Source organism: Hevea brasiliensis, chromosome 7 (genome assembly GCF_030052815.1).
Source record: "Hevea brasiliensis isolate MT/VB/25A 57/8 chromosome 7, ASM3005281v1, whole genome shotgun sequence".
NCBI lineage: Eukaryota > Viridiplantae > Streptophyta > Magnoliopsida > Malpighiales > Euphorbiaceae > Hevea > Hevea brasiliensis.
In genome coordinates, this window is record NC_079499.1 from 105,146,415 (window position 1) to 105,163,901 (window position 17,487).

At 35.4% G+C, this 17,487-nt stretch overlaps 4 protein-coding genes and 1 pseudogene across 6 annotated transcripts; 2 read left to right on the forward strand and 3 right to left on the reverse strand.

Annotated features, from left to right (window-relative positions):
- Positions 1 to 1,780: 1,780 nt before the first annotated feature.
- Positions 1,781 to 3,060, forward strand: LOC110671882 (caffeoylshikimate esterase). The gene is made up of 2 exons (XM_021834498.2): positions 1,781 to 2,215; positions 2,288 to 3,060. Exons 1-2 carry the CDS (start codon positions 1,912 to 1,914, stop codon positions 2,950 to 2,952), a joined length of 969 nt encoding a protein of 322 aa, XP_021690190.1. The 5' UTR covers positions 1,781 to 1,911; the 3' UTR covers positions 2,953 to 3,060.
- A 229-nt stretch (positions 3,061 to 3,289) lies between these two features.
- LOC110671885 (uncharacterized) lies at positions 3,290 to 5,034 on the reverse strand (annotated as a pseudogene).
- A 147-nt stretch (positions 5,035 to 5,181) lies between these two features.
- Positions 5,182 to 6,777, reverse strand: LOC110671883 (uncharacterized). Its single transcript, XM_021834499.2, has 2 exons — positions 6,296 to 6,777; positions 5,182 to 6,121 (listed from the first exon to the last, which is right to left on the reverse strand). The coding sequence occupies exons 1-2, from the start codon at positions 6,443 to 6,445 to the stop codon at positions 5,489 to 5,491; spliced, it is 783 nt and encodes a 260-aa protein (XP_021690191.2). The 5' UTR covers positions 6,446 to 6,777; the 3' UTR covers positions 5,182 to 5,488.
- Positions 6,778 to 8,193: 1,416 nt separating this feature from the next.
- Positions 8,194 to 9,424, reverse strand: LOC110671884 (uncharacterized). Its single transcript, XM_021834500.2, has 2 exons — positions 9,207 to 9,424; positions 8,194 to 9,091 (listed from the first exon to the last, which is right to left on the reverse strand). The coding sequence occupies exons 1-2, from the start codon at positions 9,354 to 9,356 to the stop codon at positions 8,459 to 8,461; spliced, it is 783 nt and encodes a 260-aa protein (XP_021690192.2). The 5' UTR covers positions 9,357 to 9,424; the 3' UTR covers positions 8,194 to 8,458.
- Positions 9,425 to 10,307: 883 nt separating this feature from the next.
- LOC110671881 (uncharacterized) lies at positions 10,308 to 17,049 on the forward strand. 3 transcript variants are annotated; one of them, XM_058150456.1, is made up of 11 exons: positions 10,560 to 10,683; positions 10,840 to 10,957; positions 10,988 to 11,017; positions 11,119 to 11,240; positions 12,939 to 13,067; positions 13,173 to 13,282; positions 13,433 to 13,616; positions 14,253 to 14,459; positions 15,816 to 16,052; positions 16,231 to 16,432; positions 16,855 to 17,049. In XM_058150456.1, exons 3-11 carry the CDS (start codon positions 11,002 to 11,004, stop codon positions 16,947 to 16,949), a joined length of 1,302 nt encoding a protein of 433 aa, XP_058006439.1. In that variant the 5' UTR covers positions 10,560 to 10,683; positions 10,840 to 10,957; positions 10,988 to 11,001; the 3' UTR covers positions 16,950 to 17,049. The 3 variants fall into 3 exon arrangements, with proteins under 3 accessions (XP_021690186.2, XP_058006439.1, XP_058006440.1); XM_058150457.1 differs by having other exon boundaries at positions 10,613 to 10,715; XM_021834494.2 differs by lacking the exons at positions 10,840 to 10,957; positions 10,988 to 11,017 and adding an exon at positions 10,308 to 10,469 and having other exon boundaries at positions 10,561 to 10,683; positions 11,120 to 11,240.
- The last annotated feature ends 438 nt before the right edge of the window (positions 17,050 to 17,487 follow it).

Genomic DNA, 17,487 nt, shown 5'->3' on the forward strand with positions numbered 1-17,487 from the left:
GTTTAGCTATTTTCTTGGAAGGACCAGGAATCTGAGGTTTCTTTTTCTTATCGCCCTTCTTCTTGTTGGATTTTCTAGTAGAAGAAGATGCAATCAAAGCTACCTCTTTTCCTTTATTGCCCGGCATATTCTTTTGGGCAATAACCAGCATGTTGAATAAACCAGCTAAGGTGCATTCCTGTTTAGTCATATGGAAATTTGTCACAAAATTTCCAAAAGACTCAGGAAGCGACTGAAGGATCAAATCCGTCTGTAGTTGGAAATCCATGTTGAAGTCAAGATGTTCCAACTGCTCAATCAGCCGAATCATCTTGTGGACATGATCTCCAACATTCTGTCCCTCAGACATCCTCATGCGGAACAACTGCCTAGATATCTCATACCTAGCATTCCTGCTGTGCTCACCATACAACTCTTGTAGGTGAAAGATGATCTCACTCGCACTCTGCATGTTCTCATGCTGCTTCTGTAACTCATTACTCATGGAACCAAGCATGTAACACTTAGCTCTCATATCATGCTCCTTTCACTTGTCAAAAGTTTCATGTTCCTCTTGAGTGGCCTCTGGAGGTAAGGGACCAGAAACATTTGAATCTAGAACATATCCTATATGTTCAAGATTCAGGACAAGTTTCAAATTTCTTAGCCAATTAGAAAGATTAGGTCCTGTCAACCTATTGCGATCAAGTATGCTTGCAAGGATATTGGACGGTGGTGGTTGTTCTGTGCTCATTATTATTAGAAAATTAACTGCAGAAAATAATCAGATTAATTAGTAAATGTATCATGTAATTAACCAAAATGATTATGGTCTTTTAATCAAATTGGTCCTCCCACTAACTTATCGAATCCTACACTTCTAAAGTAGAAAACGGAAATTCTAGTTGGATGAATTTCTAGTGGGTGCTTGAATTCTTATAATTCTATTGATCATCCTCAGGTACATCCATTATTGGAATTACAATAGCCCATAATGCTTATGTGAGGTTCAATCCTTTACCTAGCCCCTAATGCTCAAAATCTCAGGTACATCTATTATTGACTTATCTTGCATTAGTTAAGTTGATCCCATTGAGCCAGTAATTATGTAAATAATTTTAATGTACTCAGGTACATCCAATATTGGCCACCAAACCATTTGCATATTTACAACATCTCATGCTTAACAATTATGCCTCCTTTAAAGTTAGATACAAAAGCCATTTAAACTCTTCAACAAAATCGAAAGACAAATAAGCCATTAAGTTTTCTAAAGTGGGCTTTTCCACCCCAAAAGTGTCGGGGTTAAATGAGTATGCAAAGAAGGGTCATTTAAATGCAGGTTCTTGCCCAGCGACTGCAAAAATTTATTCTAATCTGTGAACACTACTAGAGCTACTCAACACAAAGAAATAGCCCACTGATAGCTTGCAACCAGCAAAAAATTTAAGAAATCTCAGGGTAGGATCGGTACAATTATGATGTTTTTCGTACTGGGATCAGCTCATTTTCAGATAAAATTGGTGTCAAGACAAATACTCAAAATTCAGTTTACATGTTGGCAATGGAATAATAAAAAAGGATTTTGTTGATGTATTTGTAATATGCAATATCTTGGATTAGCGGGCCTCGCCCCTCCATCCATTATTCATCTCTTCAGAATGGTGTCTGCGGATGTGATAATAATTCCAAAACCTACCAACCTTACTGGGACCCATTAAAAAGTCAGTCCACCAACCCCCACCCACCACCACCACATCAAAGTTGGTAAAACTCTATATTTCTTCTCTCTTCAAAATGAATTTTCTTTCTCTTCAACGCTTGTGTCTCCACCTTTAAAAATCTACCCCATCCGATTCCCACAAAACACTTTTCTCTCTCTCTCTCTCTATCAAAACCTAGTTTTCCAGGAACCAAAGAAAAGCAAAAACCATGGAGTCCCCGGAAACGCCACCGAACTTCTGGGGACACATGCCGGAGGAGGAGTACTATGCATCACAAGGAGTCACCAATACAAAATCATACTTTGAGACGCCCAATGGGAAGCTCTTCACGCAGAGTTTCCTACCGTTGGATCAGAAAGTCAAAGGCTCGGTTTACATGACTCACGGCTATGGATCTGACACTGGTTGGTTGTTTCAAAAGATCTGCATCAACTTTACAACCTGGGGTTATGCTGTCTTTGCCGCTGATCTTCTTGGGCATGGCAGATCTGACGGTCTACGCTGTTATATGGGTACTTTCCGCTAAACTATAAACCTTTTGAGTGTGAATTCCCGAGCATACGCTAATTCAATCATACGTGTAGGTGATTTGGAGAAAATCGCAGCAACGTCCTTATCATTCTTCAAGCATGTTCGCTACAGCGAATCATACAAGGATTTACCAGCATTTTTGTTTGGGGAGTCGATGGGTGGGGCCGCCACAATGCTAATGTACTTCCAATCGGAACCCAACACGTGGACGGGCTTGATTTTCTCGGCCCCACTTTTTGTCATCCCAGAACCAATGAAACCCAGTAAGCTACACCTATTCATGTATGGGCTACTCTTTGGATGGGCAGACACGTGGGCAGCGATGCCAGACAATAAAATGGTAGGGAAAGCGATCAAGGACCCAGAAAAGCTGAAGATCATAGCATCAAACCCTAGAAGATACACAGGCAAGCCTAGGGTGGGGACCATGAGAGAACTTGCTAGGGTGTGCCAACATATACAAGATAATTTCTCCAGAGTTACGGCGCCGTTTTTGACAGTCCATGGCACCTCGGATGGTGTCACGTGCCCTACATCATCCCAGTTGTTGTATGAGAAGGCTTCAAGTGAGGATAAGAGCTTGAAGTTGTATGAGGGAATGTACCATTCTTTGATACAAGGAGAGCCAGATGAGAATGCTAATCTTGTGTTGAAAGACATGAGAGAGTGGATTGATGAGAGAGTTGAGAGGTACGGTCCAAAAAATACTGATGATTGAATAAAAATTAAAAAGAAAAATAAATTTGTGATTAATTAATCATGGAAAAGAAATTATTGTAATGGAATAATCATATTTGAAGCTCCTTTTTAACATTGTTTTTGGTGATATTTTGTTTTGTGAATTGATTTTGTTGGCTCTCAAAATTCTGGATAATATATTCTCTTGGTAAACATTAAATTGAAATTTCATGTACCCATTACCTAACAGATTAATTTAAATGAATTAAAACAAAATTAAAACTATAGTATTGTCACTAAATACAAACCATAGCATTGTAATTATATATATATATATATATATATATATATATATATATATATATTTCTATTGGCAATTATAGCTTAACTTTCCCAACAAGCATGAAGGCTTTGTAAGTGACAGTCCTGAGCAATTGATGGCCTCCCCAGGCATCTTCAAGCTCTTCAACAAATTCCTTCTCCAACAAATCCACGCTTTGTTTCTTTGCCTCATTTGTATGCAGAAGATGATTATATGAGACCCAATAACCCTTCAAACGACATCGTTTTTGGCATGTTCAGCGACAAGGGCTCTCCTTCCCGCCCTAATCCCACATTCTCAAAAGGAAATGGCAGAGACTTGTAACAATCAAAAAGGCACTTGACATTTGGATTCCAATAAGGCTCAGAAGCCTGATGCAATCGCTTTATTAGAGGGTCGAAGGTTGGGCTCACCGTCATCTCATTGTAGCCCCAGACAGCAACAATACCTCCAGGTTTTCGAAGCAGTCGAGTAACTAAGGCGTAGAATTTTGGTTGGTCAAACCAATGAACTGCTTCTGCCACAGTGGTCAAATCTATTGAATTTTCGCCGCCGATTAGATTAAGTAGCTCGTCTTCTGATGTGGATGATGGGGTATGGAAATATCGGATTTTGGGATGTGAAATTTCATGCTTTAGCTGTTCTTCACTTGCGTCTGTTCCAATCAATTGCTCATAATGCTCAGCAACCTGTGAATCAAACTGAATTTTAACAAGTATTTGTATTCCTCTCTTTTTTTTTTTTTTTTTTTACCCCGTTGAGCTTTCCCATTAACTTAGGCTCAGTCCGGGTTTGAATCCAAATCAATCCAATTAAAATTGGATCCCAAATCCAGTTTAGTTGATTTAACTATAAATTATAACTGAAATTTTCCCTTTTTAAAAATTTAAAAAAAATAACGGCCAAATTTAACTAAACCAGATCAAACTTTATAAACAAACTAAAATTAAAATCAAAACCTCAATTAAGAGTACCATTTAACCCAATCCCAAATATCTAACTCTAGGTGACCACTAATCCAGTTTTAAATATTTCTTTACGGTCCCTTGTTGGGTTTTTCAATTCGACATAGGCTTGATTTAGTTTTGGATCTAAATCTATTCAGTCAAAATAGAATTAGAACCATATATACTAAAATCAAATAAATTTAAATTTTGATAAAAATGTCTTAAATTAAATCGGATTAAATTTTAAATTAAAACTGAATTTTTTTTATTCTTTAGAAAAAATAAAAATAAAAAACATCAAATTTAATTATATTTATATCGAATCGTAATCAACCGAATTTAAATTAAAACTGGGACATGAACAAGAATATCATTTATCCAATATAAGTTTCTTTTTTTTTTTTAATTATTCTTCTTATAATAATAATAATAATAATAATAATAATAATAATAATAATAATAATAATAATAAACAATCCTATTTCCCGTGGAAGAAACTCTAGTTATCAAGAACACTAAAAGAAATTCTTGAAATTTGGCAAATATTTTTACTTGAATTTGAATAAAAAGGGAAAAAAAAAAAAAAAGTTAGTTGATGAGCGAAAGAACAAACACCAAGAGCAGCTTGACCATTGCCAGTGCCAACATCCCAAGCAAGAGAGTGTTGAGAGGAGAGAGCAGCCAGCATTTTGATGCTTCCAAATATATTGATGCTTGCTTGTCGAATAAACCTTCCATCTTCTTATTATCTGTATTTTCAATAATCTTCTTCTCTTAAAAAAATTAAGGATGAGGGCATTGAGAAATGATTTTGTGTCTTATATTACATCTACGTGGAAAATTTCATGCTATCATTTTCTCGACATGTTTGAACATTCCAAGAAAGTTAAAAAATTCAAATTTGATGAAATTAGGGAAATCCGTCTATGGAAAGCTTTGAAAGGTTGGTGGGGGCAGTTGGATCTTTCAAGCCATTGATGACGCTTGTAAGAGTAGACTATACACTAAAAATTATACATATCTTTATCCTTTTATTTTTAAATAAAAAAAGAGCAGTTATAATTGATAGAAATAACAGTACATAATTCAAGACAAAGCCCATTACACTTTGAAAGTATGGCTACACCTCAAAAGCTCAGACCAAAAACAAAGGCAAGTATCATCCTCACATGCTCTGCTTACCCAAACATCATTAATTATTCTGTATTATTGCTCAAGGAAAAGAAACAAGTAGACTTTAGCTTCCATCCATCAGATGAATCAGAAGAATTAGAGCTACTGCTTTCAGACTGAAAGTGAAAACTTAATTAGACCTTAACTTTCCCTGCAAGCATGTAAGTCTTGAAGATGACAGTTCTGACCAATTCACGGCCACCCCAAGCCTTCTCAAACTCCCTTGTAACATTTTCACACAACAAATCCATACCTTGTTCCTTAGCTGTATTTACAGCTGACCATGATCTCATCAATCCCAGAAGTCCCTGAAACGACATCTCCTTTGTCATCTCCAATGTCTCAGGTTGCCCCTCGCATCCCACACCTACACTTTCAAAAGGGAATGGAAGTGTCCTGTAACAATCAAAAGCATATTTTACATTTGGTTTCTGGAAAGCAAGTGTTTTCTCGTAGAATCCCCACATTAAAGGATCAAATTCTGAATTAACTTGGATGATATTGTATGTCCAAACTGCAATCACACCTCCTGGCTTTCGTAGCAGACGCTTCACCTGAGAGTAAAATCTTTCCAGGTCGAACCAATGCACAGCTACAGAGACTGTCACTAGATCAACTGAATTTTCACCACCGATTAAGGACACCAGCTCATCATCTGACATTGATGATGGAGTATGCAAGTATCGAACCCGAGGGTGATTTATACCATGCTTTAATTGCTCTTCACTTATATCAGTTGCAATCACTTGATCATAGTGCTCTGCCACCTGCAGAGATTATATAATACATGACTATAGATGAAAAGTTGAAAACTATAGCTTCAAAATTCTACCAATGAGTCTTGGCTCGGTTCCGATCTGAGCCTTGCTGACGATAAAAAAAAAAAAATCCTAACATTAATTTTCGGGAAAATGAAGGTTAATTAGAAAGAGAGAACTGACGCTGATAGCTGCCTGACCGTTGCCGGTGCCGGCATCCCAAGCTAAAGAGTGGTGAGGGGTGAGAGCAGCCAGCATGGAAAACCATTGACTTGGAAAGGTTGGCCTGGCGTCGGCATAAATGGCTGCCTGCTTGTCGTACAAACCTGCCATTTTTTTTTTGGGTTCTTGAAATCTGGTCTTCTGTTATGAATCTTTTGAAGCAGAAGGGATCAATTTATAGAAGCATTCAGTAATTGATATAGATCCTGATACATGCATTTATTGTTCTTTTCCTTGATCACAGGTCAACAGTTGGCCACAGAAGGCAAATAAGACCTGCAACTTCTGAAGTGGGTAAAAGAAAAAGAAAAGTTGTGATTTGTGAGATGCTTTCCTCTGTGGTTTTGATTCTTTTCAAGTATGGTCACAATTTGAAGATCAACAGCTTGGCACATCTTATCTAGACATGGCCATAATCTAGTTATGTTGAATCAGAACAAATTGATTCAATGATCAAATTGAATCTTCCCTTCTAAAAAACAAAAATTTAAAATTTAAAATTATTAGATTTATTTAAAATTAGATCCAATTCAATTATATCGAGACTAGTCGGGTGTGAATTTTACAGCTAGACCTACATTCCTTTAAAATTATTAGATTTGTTTTTACTAACACGTGGCTATACTCTATATTGTAAATATTTTAATCATCGAATTAAATTAAATTAAAATAAATCAAAATTAAATCCAAACCAAATTCATCCCAATCATCCTCACCTTTTAAAACTTTTACTTATATGTAAGTGAGAAAATAGCAAAATATTGAGATTGTTTAAAATATTTTTATTATTTATATTGTTTATAAATAAAAAAATAAGAAAAAAATATATCGATCAATGTTAAAATTTATTGCTGTTAAAAATAATAATAATTTATGAAATTCATCCAAATATTAACTAAACTTACTTTACATCTATAGTCTTGTATTTTTTTTAATAATTAATTAATTAATCAATATAAAAATATGAATTAGAAAATTTATAAATGGATGAGATTATTCTTTCAATTTTTTAATTTATAATAAATAATAATTTTTATATTAAAATTTTAGTATTATTATAAAATCATATTTCAAAGATATTTATAGATATCCTAACTTACAAACAATTTTAGCCAAACTAAGCCTGTTTAATGCTAGTTTCCATGCTTATTTTTGTTTTATTTACGAATACTCTTGATTAATGAAGTTTATTTTTATTCAAAAAATAATACATAATACTATGCAATTTAAAGAGTTCATGATAAAGAGAAATTAATTTTTTAAAAATTTTTACAATTATATAAATTCTTTTAACAATTTTAACTTAAATTTAAAAATTCTTGTAGCTCTTAGTCAAATTGGGTTAACGTTTCCAAATTGGCTAATTGTAATGTGGGGGCATGGGTTTCCAACTTTCAAAGTGGGTAGGAGAGATGCATTGTCATTAGTCTTGGGTAGTGATATCAATGCTTCCAACTCATCCAACAACTACAGAAGAAGATTGGCCCATTGACACATCAAACAGTGAATTATCTAGTCAAGAAAAGCACACAATTGCTGACACAAAAACCTGATTTTTTTGCTGCATGCACTTCATTAGTAAACAAATCTCAAATTAAAAAGTTTATATGGGGCTTTTTGAATTTCCGAAAATTCTTAAATAGATTTAATTATAAATATAATTATAAAAAAATATATGATTTAATTTTTAATTATTTTTTTTTATATATATTATAGATAAATATAAATAATATAGAGTAATTTAATTAATTTAATTTATTAATAATGTGATAGACTGAGTATATTTAATATTATTAATTTTTTTTCTTTCTTCAGATAATAATATATTTCTACTCAATCTAAAAAAAAACTTGACTCCATAGTGGAAAATATATCAAAATTTATATTTAAGTTCTCACATCCCAATCTTTTATTATATATATATATATATAAAAGAAAAGATAATGTATTTCCTAGAAAACGCAGATTAAATAGATTATTTTATCAACTAAACATTATTAATTAATCTGAATTATTTCTCAAGGAAAAGGAACGAGTAGACTATGGGGTTCCATCAGATGAGTCAGATAATATGGAGGTACAGGCACAGCCAACAGGGTTTGAAACTTGAAAGTGAAAAGTTAATTAGACCTTAACTTTTCCTGCAAGCATGTAAGTCTTGAAGATGACAGTTCTGACCAATTCAGGGCCGCCCCAAGCCTTCTCAAAATCCTTTACAACATTTTCAGATAACAAATCCACACCTTGTTCCTTAGCAGTATTTACACCTGAGCTTGATCTCACAAGTCCCAGAAATCCCTGAAACGACATCTCCTTTGTCATCTCCAATGTCTCCGGCTGCCCCTCGCAGCCCACACCTACACTTTCAAAAGGGAATGGAAGTGTCCTGTAACAATCAAGAGCATATTTAACGTTTGGATTCCGGAAAGGAAGTGTTTTCTCGGAGAAACCCCACATGAGAGGATCAAATTCTGAGCTAACTTGGATGCCATTGTATGTCCAAACTGCGATCACACCTCCTGGCTTTCGTAGCAGACGCTTCACCTGAGAGTAAAATCTATCCAGGTCGAACCAATGCACAGCCACAGAGACTGTCACTAGATCAACTGAATTTTCACCACCAATTAACGACACCAGTTCATCATCTGACATTGATGATGGAGTGTGCAAGTATCGAACTCGAGGGTGCTTTATACCATGCTTTAATTGCTCTTCACTTATATCAGTTGCTATCACTTGCTCGTAGTGGTCTGCCACCTGCAGAGAATATAATACATGAGTTCTGGTTCAGTTCCGATCTGAGCATAAGCTAATGATAGAAAAAAAAACCCAACATTTTCGGAAAAATGAAGGTTAGAAAGATTGAACTGACGCTGATAGCTGCCTGGCCGTTGCCCGTGCCGGCATCCCAAGCTAAAGAGTGGTGAGGGGTGAGAGCAGCCAGCATGGAAAACCATTGACTTGGAAAGGTTGGCCTGGCATGTGCATAAACCGCAGCCTGCTTGTCGAACAAACCTGCCATTTTTTTTGGGTTCTTGAAATCTGGTCTTCTGTTATGAATCTTTTGAAGCAGAAGGGATCAATTTATATATATATATATATATATATATATGGGTTCTTGTGTACTCAGTAATTTATATAGATCCTGAATTCCTGATACATGCAAGTATTGTTCTTTTTCTTAATCACAGGTCAACAGTTGGCCAAGGAAGACAAATAAGACCTGAAACTTCTGAAGTGGGTAAAAGAAAAAGAAAAGTTGTGAATTGACAATTGAGAGATGCTTTCCTCTGTGGTTTTGATTATTTTGAAGTGTGGTCACAATTTAAAGATCAACAGCCTGGCATATCTTATCTAGAAATTGGCCATTATCTAGTTAAATTGAATCAGAACAAATTGATTCAATGATCAAATTGAATCTTCCCTTCTAAAAACAAATTGAATATTTAAAATTATTAGATTTATTTAAAATTAGCTCCAATTGAATTATATCGAGACTGGTCGGGTGAGAATTTTACAGCTAGATCTGCATTCCTTTAAACCATGAATCGAAATGCCCAAAACTTACATGGATACAGGAGAGGAGACGGGCAAGTTCCGATTCATAACTGAAAATTCTCTTAAACGAATCGCATATGTCCATTTCAAAGATGATTTGAAATTGCTGATTTTAGTCAGAGTAGCTTTCTTTTCAGCTTGTCTTTGGTTTTGGGTCTTGTGCAATCCAACAGCCAAATTTTTTAAAACTTCTTATTTTTTTAGAGTGGGCCGAACCAAATCTAATAGTTAGGCTGGTTTGGTCCGATTTCAAGGGCTGAAAAGGAATCTGCAATCCTGATTTCGATTTGGATTAGACCCTTAAATCATTGATAAATTTCAAGTTTAACCGGGATGTTTCCAATCTGATTCGAACCTAACCCGGACCGTGACCAGATAAAGTTTATGTTGTTTGTTTAAGCCTGGCCCATCTAAAATTGAAGCCCAGCACAAGGCGATGGAGGGCGCTGCTCACAAGCTAAGCTACTTCAAGCAATGACGCCAACCTATAAAATCCGCAGAGAACGTAAGATCTTTCTGCCTTGAACGCTGACATATCGATACCAACCAAGAGCATGAGCGTCGAACCTTTCAATCGGTAAACGCTTTCATTAAATTTTCTACAATTCTGAATCTCATTTATTGCTTTTCTTTTTCTCCCTTTTAATAACAAATTGAAAATAACCCAGGCTGGTGAAACTCGCCGCTCGAGCTTTTTACGATGATGTAACTACGAAAGGGGAAAATCAACCCAAAATGGGGAGGAGCGATAACAGAGGGATTGCCGTTGTGGTGCTTGACGCTCTCACTAGGTTGGCATTGGAAAACTAGAGGATGATATTATGTAATTATATTTTTACGTTGTCTAATTTTTAATTTGATGATGTGGGATTTCAATTTTGAATTTTATAAGTGAATTGTTCTGAGAATTTCTAATCATTTTGTCTTTTTTAATGTTCTTTGATTAGGGTTTTAACTTCTGGTTATGATTTGGTTTGCTTGCTTGAATAGTGTTATATTGGCATCTAGATTCAACTGCATACTCAAATGGGCAAGAAGTGTTGCATTCACATGTGTGATTCATCTGCAATGTTTTTCTTGTGTGTGTGTGTGTGGGTGATAACTGTGAAATGAGTTTACTATTTGGCTATGGGCATGGCCCTGGAAACTTGACTATTTAAGTGGTAATTTTAAAGTTTCAATATGTTATATTGTATTTCTTTAAAAAAAAAAAGAGTTATATTGCAGACGGCAATGGGTTAGGGAAGAAGATTTGGCAAAGGATTTGAAATTGCACTCAAAGCAACTTCGGCGGACCCTGCAGTTATTCGAGGAAGAAAAACTAATTACACGAGATAATAGGAAAGAGGTCAGAGTTTTGCTTATTAATTTATTTATTCCATGGATTTCTTTTTTGTTGGTTATTATTTGTTTAGCATAATTTACCAGTGTTCATTTCGCATCATTTGTGAGAAGGTACTTAAAGTTCTAATGTAAAATATTATATGAGGGATTGCAGATGATAGAACCAGGAACAGGGAGAAGGTAGTATTTGTAGAAATTCTGGAATCAAAACTTTCTTACTCCTGGCAAGCTGCTGAAACATTTTATGTTCATATTTTGGCCGGCAGAATCCTAGTCTCTGTGATTTTTTACATTGGTCATTTCTAATAAGTCAAACCTAACATACTACAACCTTTATATGTGTTTGGTTCTAACTATTTATCCTTAAGATTTTTTTTTTTATAAATTAATAATTTATACCACTATTTATTTCTTATATTACTACCATCTAAATAGAATGAAAACAGAATACATGCATTGAAGGAGTTAGTTTGGATGAAGGTCCAACTGGTGATAGGAAAGAAGTTAGTTTGGATGTAGTGTTACTATCCCAAAGTAATCACTTTAAATATCTCGGCTCAATCCTTCGAGTAGATGGGGGATGTGAGGAGGATGTTAATCATAGAATTAAAGCCGAATGGTTGAAGTGGAGACGTGCTACGGGAGTTTTATGTGATTGCAAGATTCCCAATAAGTTGAAAGGAAAATTTTACCATACAGCTATACGATCGGCTATGTTACATATTAGTGAGTGTTGGGCACTGAAGGAGTCGTATTTGTCTAAGATAAGAGTTGTGGAAATGAGAATGTTAAGGTGAATGAGTGGCCATACTAGACTAGATAAAATTCATAATGAGAGTATTAGAGAAAAGGCAGGAGTGGTGTCAATTGAGGATAAGTTGAGAGAAGGGAGATTGAGATGTTTTGGTCATGTGAAGCACAGACATACGGAGGCTCCAGTTAGACAAGTAGAGTACATTAGGTTAGAGGATAGAAAGAAAAGAAGGGGTAGATCTAAACTGACTTGGATTAGAGTAGTACAACATGACCTAGAAGCATTACACATTTCCGAGGATTTAACCCAAAATCGTTTAAAGTGGAAGTAGATCCCAAATTTTTGGGATAAAAGTTTAGTTGAGTTGAGTATTACTACCATCTAAATAGTTACTCAATAGAATAACATTGTGCTTTTTCCTTCATTTAGTCATTCCATGGATTCTCAGTTTTATTTGATCATGATAACCATCTTTTTAGGGGCAAGACTTAAAATAAATGAGAAGATGAATGCTATGGGTATTCTTGGTTTTTCTTTGTACAAGAGGCTTGCCTTCTGTCACACACACACACACACACACACACACACACACACACACACATATATATATATATATATGATAACCATCTTTTTAGGGGCAAGACTTAAAATAAATGAGAAGATGAATGCTATGGGTATTCTTGGTTTTTCTTTGTACAAGAGGCTTGCCTTCTGTCATATATATATATATATATATATATTTCTGTTGCACTTGTATTTCTTCATTTATCTCCTAAAACAGTTCTCCTAGTGGCCTGTGGTTTTTGAGCTCAAGTAGATGATTGATTATCATGGCGATATTTGTGCTGCTTCAACTTTGGTCCTATATATGGCATGAGTTTGTCCAATCATTTACATCCCTTACAGTCACCTTGCCTGTATCTTACCATTGCTCCTTGACTTTTGCAGACAGCTAAAGGAGCAAAGATATATAGTGCTGCCATAGCTGCCACTGCTGAAGGTCAACAGAGCAGAAAAGAGGGGGATGAGAAGATAAAACTACACACTCATTCTTACTGTTCTCTAGATTATGCACAGGTTTTCTTCCTCTCTCTGTGATGCAAGACCTTCAATTTGATTGCCTTTTAAATGTATGTTAAGTGCATCATTTGTGAAAGATGCCTAAATCAATTTGGATTCCAGATATATGATGTTGTTAGGTACAGACTGCACCGCCTGAGGAAAAAGTTAAAGGATGAACTGGAAAACAGGAATACTGTTCAAGAGTACATATGCCCTGACTGTGGGAGAAAGTATTTACCAGTTTTTGCTTTTGTTTTCTCTACTTTTTTTTTTTCTTGTTTTTTGGGAGACAAAGTGGGGAGGGTGGGGGCGGGGTTATTTTCTACATATATCTTGACAAATTTTATGTTCTAATAAGTTGAAATATTTCCTTATTTTAGGTACAATGCGTTGGATGCACTGCGATTGGTTTCTCCAGATGATGAATGCTTCCACTGTGAGAGTTGCAATGGGGAACTTGTTGCAGAGAGTGATAAATTGGCTGCTCAGGAAGGAGGAGATGCAGATGACAATGCAAGGAGGCGTCGGCATGAAAAATTAAAGGATGTGCTTCAAAAAATGGAGGTTTATTATTTGTTACAGCTGATATCTTCTCGCTCTCTCTCTCTCTCTTTTTTTTTTAAAGGATACTGGTAAATTATTTCCCCCTGCCTACCTTAAATGCGAACTATTTGCATAATTTAGTTGGGAGTTAGCAAAGAGCTGTATGATAGAAGTTGCTAATTAGATGGCAAGAATTTAAATTTGTTGAAGCCACTAGCATGTTTTGAGTTGATGTCATGTTATTGGCTATGTAATTAAGTTGAGAGTCAACAGCAAGTACCTGCTTTAGCATATTGTTTTCCTAGTTTTACCCTCCTAGGCGAATTCCTGCAATTCATCAGTTTTAGAAAATGTGAAGGGATGTGGTGGTGCTTTCATGCAATGATAAACTCTTCCCCTTTTCAAGTTAACTACCTAATCATTCTCAGATGCACATAAGGTGTAGTTATGTATGCTGATTCTATATCCAAGTCTTCTAAAGTATCTGTCAACACAGAATTATAGAACAGCATATATTTATGAAGATTTTACGGTGTTATATATGCCAGTCTTCCACTTCAAACTATGCAAAAAATCATGCTGATAAGTAGTTATTGTTCAACTAACATACTCTCATATGTTAGTCCTTTCTGAGTGGACAAAGCCATGTGGCTGCAGGTACAACTTAAGCCATTAATGGATCAAATTAGCAGAGTGAAGGACTTGCCTATTCCTGAATTTGGAACGCTTCAAGCATGGGAAGCTCGAGCAAGTGCTGCTGGGCGTGCAGCAAATGATGGTTGTTCTAGTTCCAATGATCCCTCCAAATCTTCCCAGGGGCTAGGTTATGGTGGAACACTGATGCCATTTTTTGGAGAGACAAAGGTAGTATTTTTTTTGGCCATCTCCTCTCTCATTCTCTCTCTCTCTCTCTCTCTCTCATATGCAAGAAGTTTGAGATGTGAGTTGGAGTGCATAAAATAGTATCAATTGCTGGGGCATAAAGTATTTTATTGGTAGAAGAAACGTATTATTGGCAATAACTACTTATTTCAAATGCTTAGTAAAAAGCATATAAGCCTAGGGGTAATGTATGTTCTTGTCTGTCGTGTTTTTTGTAAATGTTTTTGGAAACTTGAAAGAAGGTGAAATTGGTGGATGCTGATTTATGATTTTATTTTCTTATTGATTGTGGAAACAATAAATTTGATAAATTGTACCACATTTCCTTATACAATAAGGTGCAATATCTGTCTCTGAAATTTGTGAAATTGCATATGCAAGTCCCCCTTAGCTTTGAAACCTTAACAAACCTTTTGATTTTTGATTTGGTAATTGTTGCAAATGTAGTGTCTCTTGTTAGTTCTTTTGATATTTGACTTGGTAACTGTTGCAAATGTACATTATTACTTTTAAATAGGACTGAAAATGAACGAAATTGTTCATGAACAGCTCAGTAAGGGATTGTTCAATGTTGTTTTTATGCATGTAAACAAGGAAATTCTCTAGCCTAATTTTTAGGCTTGTTTAATAAACTAGCCAAGCTAGAGCAATGGCTTGTTTGGTTTATTTAGGTTCCTGAGCAGCTCGATTAAATTTGATTATTAGTATTTCTTTCAATTTTACAATGTAATATAATACCTAAATAAATATATTTATTTAAAATTTTTTTTAATTATTCTATTTACAACCTAAATTTATTGAGAAGAATTAGGCTCTATTGGATTCGTGGGCCACATATGAACATAACTGCATTTGGCTTTGCTTGGCTCATTTAATAGATGAGCGTAGCCCAAGCCTAAGTTTAGGGCTTGGTTTATATGAACCAAACTTGAATTAGCCAAAGCTCAACACATTTTCAAACCTAAATAACACCATTAAAAGTGTTTCTTAATAATTGTTGGATGATGGAATATATTGACTTATTGTGGACATTTATTCGTTGGTGAAATTTTGCCTGCAGTGGTAACAAACATATTTTTTATTTTAGTGACAATTCTGTAAGTGGTGATGGATCTTCCTATTTGTAAATTGTTGTTCTATGGTAGTTGTTTAGTTCCTTTTTTAGCAAGTCTTATTCCTTTTTTGGGTCAATCAGCTCTTTCATTCAATATTCATGAAAAGGAAAGATTCTATTCAATATTTTAAGTTTTAAGAATTTATGATAGTCCCACTTAATAGGACTATTGGGTCTCACTGCAATCAGTATGAGTTATTTATGATCATTATTGCTCTTGGCAGGTTGAAGTTGCCTTTTCTGGTGTTGATAGCAAGGAAGAGGATCTCAAACCTGAAACTGCAAGTTCGGGTCTGAAAGTTTTGCCACCGTGGATGATCAAGCAGGGCATGAACCTTACAAAGGAACAACGCGGAAAGGTCAAGCAGGAGTCTAAGATGGATGGCAGTTCAGCTGCAGAATCAAAATTCTCAGATGACAAAAAGTCCATCAATGATAATGATAATAATGAAAGTTTACAGGTCTGGGGCATGACAAATTTTTTACTTTTTTTTTCTGTGTTAGACATGATTTTTCTTCCTCATCCTCTCTCTCTCTTTTCCCCATCTGATTACAGTTGGTTTAGTTTCTGCTCTCCATTATGTCGCTATACTCTATCTTTGAATGTTAAATTTGGTTTATGCTCACTAATTCTCACAGGATGAGTATGTTAAAGCTTATTATGCTGCTCTGCTTAAGAAGCAACAAGAAATAGAAGCAGCTAAGAAGCAAGAGTCTTCACGTGCATCCATCTCAAATGGTGTTTCTGAATCATTTTCTAATCGTCAAGTGGGCATGAAGTCCAAACGTGAGGAGGATGAAAGGGAAGATGATTTTGAATGGGAAGAGGCCCCAACTGGAGGTAAGTCTCAATAATCTTGTTATGGAATAAGATCTTCTCTATTCCTACAGGAAAACTCGCAGGAACTATTATATCTATGCACGTCTGGCTAGTTTATTCTGATCAACCCCGCCCCCACAACTCTGTTCTTTCTGCGATCTTCATATGTGAATCTCATGATATATAGTTGGCATAAACAGAGAGATAGAGAGCTAGGGAAGAGAGGGAGAGGGAGAGAGAGAGAGGGGGGCGGGGGGGTGTGGGTGTGGGGTTTTGATGTTGGTTAGGTTAAGTGATCACGAAATTTGCTTGGCTTTTTTTTTTTTTTTTACTGCATCCACAAATTGCCTGGTATACATATTTTTGTGGACTTCTTTTGTGATCTCTTGCATTGTCTTTTCGTGGTTCTTTATTATGTGTTGCTTACAAGTACAACCTTGCAGGCAATACAGATGATGATTATAAGGTCAATGACTTGAAAGTTGAAACAGAAGCATCAGGAGAGGATGCGGAAGATATAGATTGGGAAGAAGGTTGAGTGCCAAAATAGTTAAACGATACAATTCATGGGAACAATGTGTAAAAATTCCAAATGAAAGGCAACAAAATTTGATCTAAATAAATTTTCCTATTATAGACATTTATTTTTACAAGGTATTATCCATTGAGAACTACTGTTGGTAGCCAAGTAACCTTCATGACGTGCTTAGTAAATAATTGATTGGGTAATGCCCTTCTAGAATACTAAGCAGCCACAATTTGACACTCTTCAGTTGAGCATTGCATACTGAAACTATACGGTCAAGTATAATTTGCAGTATATATATATATATATATATATATAGAGTCTGCAGATGAACAGTCAACATGAAACGTATCATACCGGTGGTTACCAAGCTTTATCACCATGGTGGTCATGAAATATCAAATATGTACCTGTCATATTATTGCACATCATAATCTTCCAATCAAGTCAGTCAAGCTGACAGAAAACTAGCATGGAGTCTTCTTGGCATTTCATTAATGAGTAGTTAGGTGTTAAAAAAAAAAGGTCCCTGAGTGTTTTTGATCAGAAT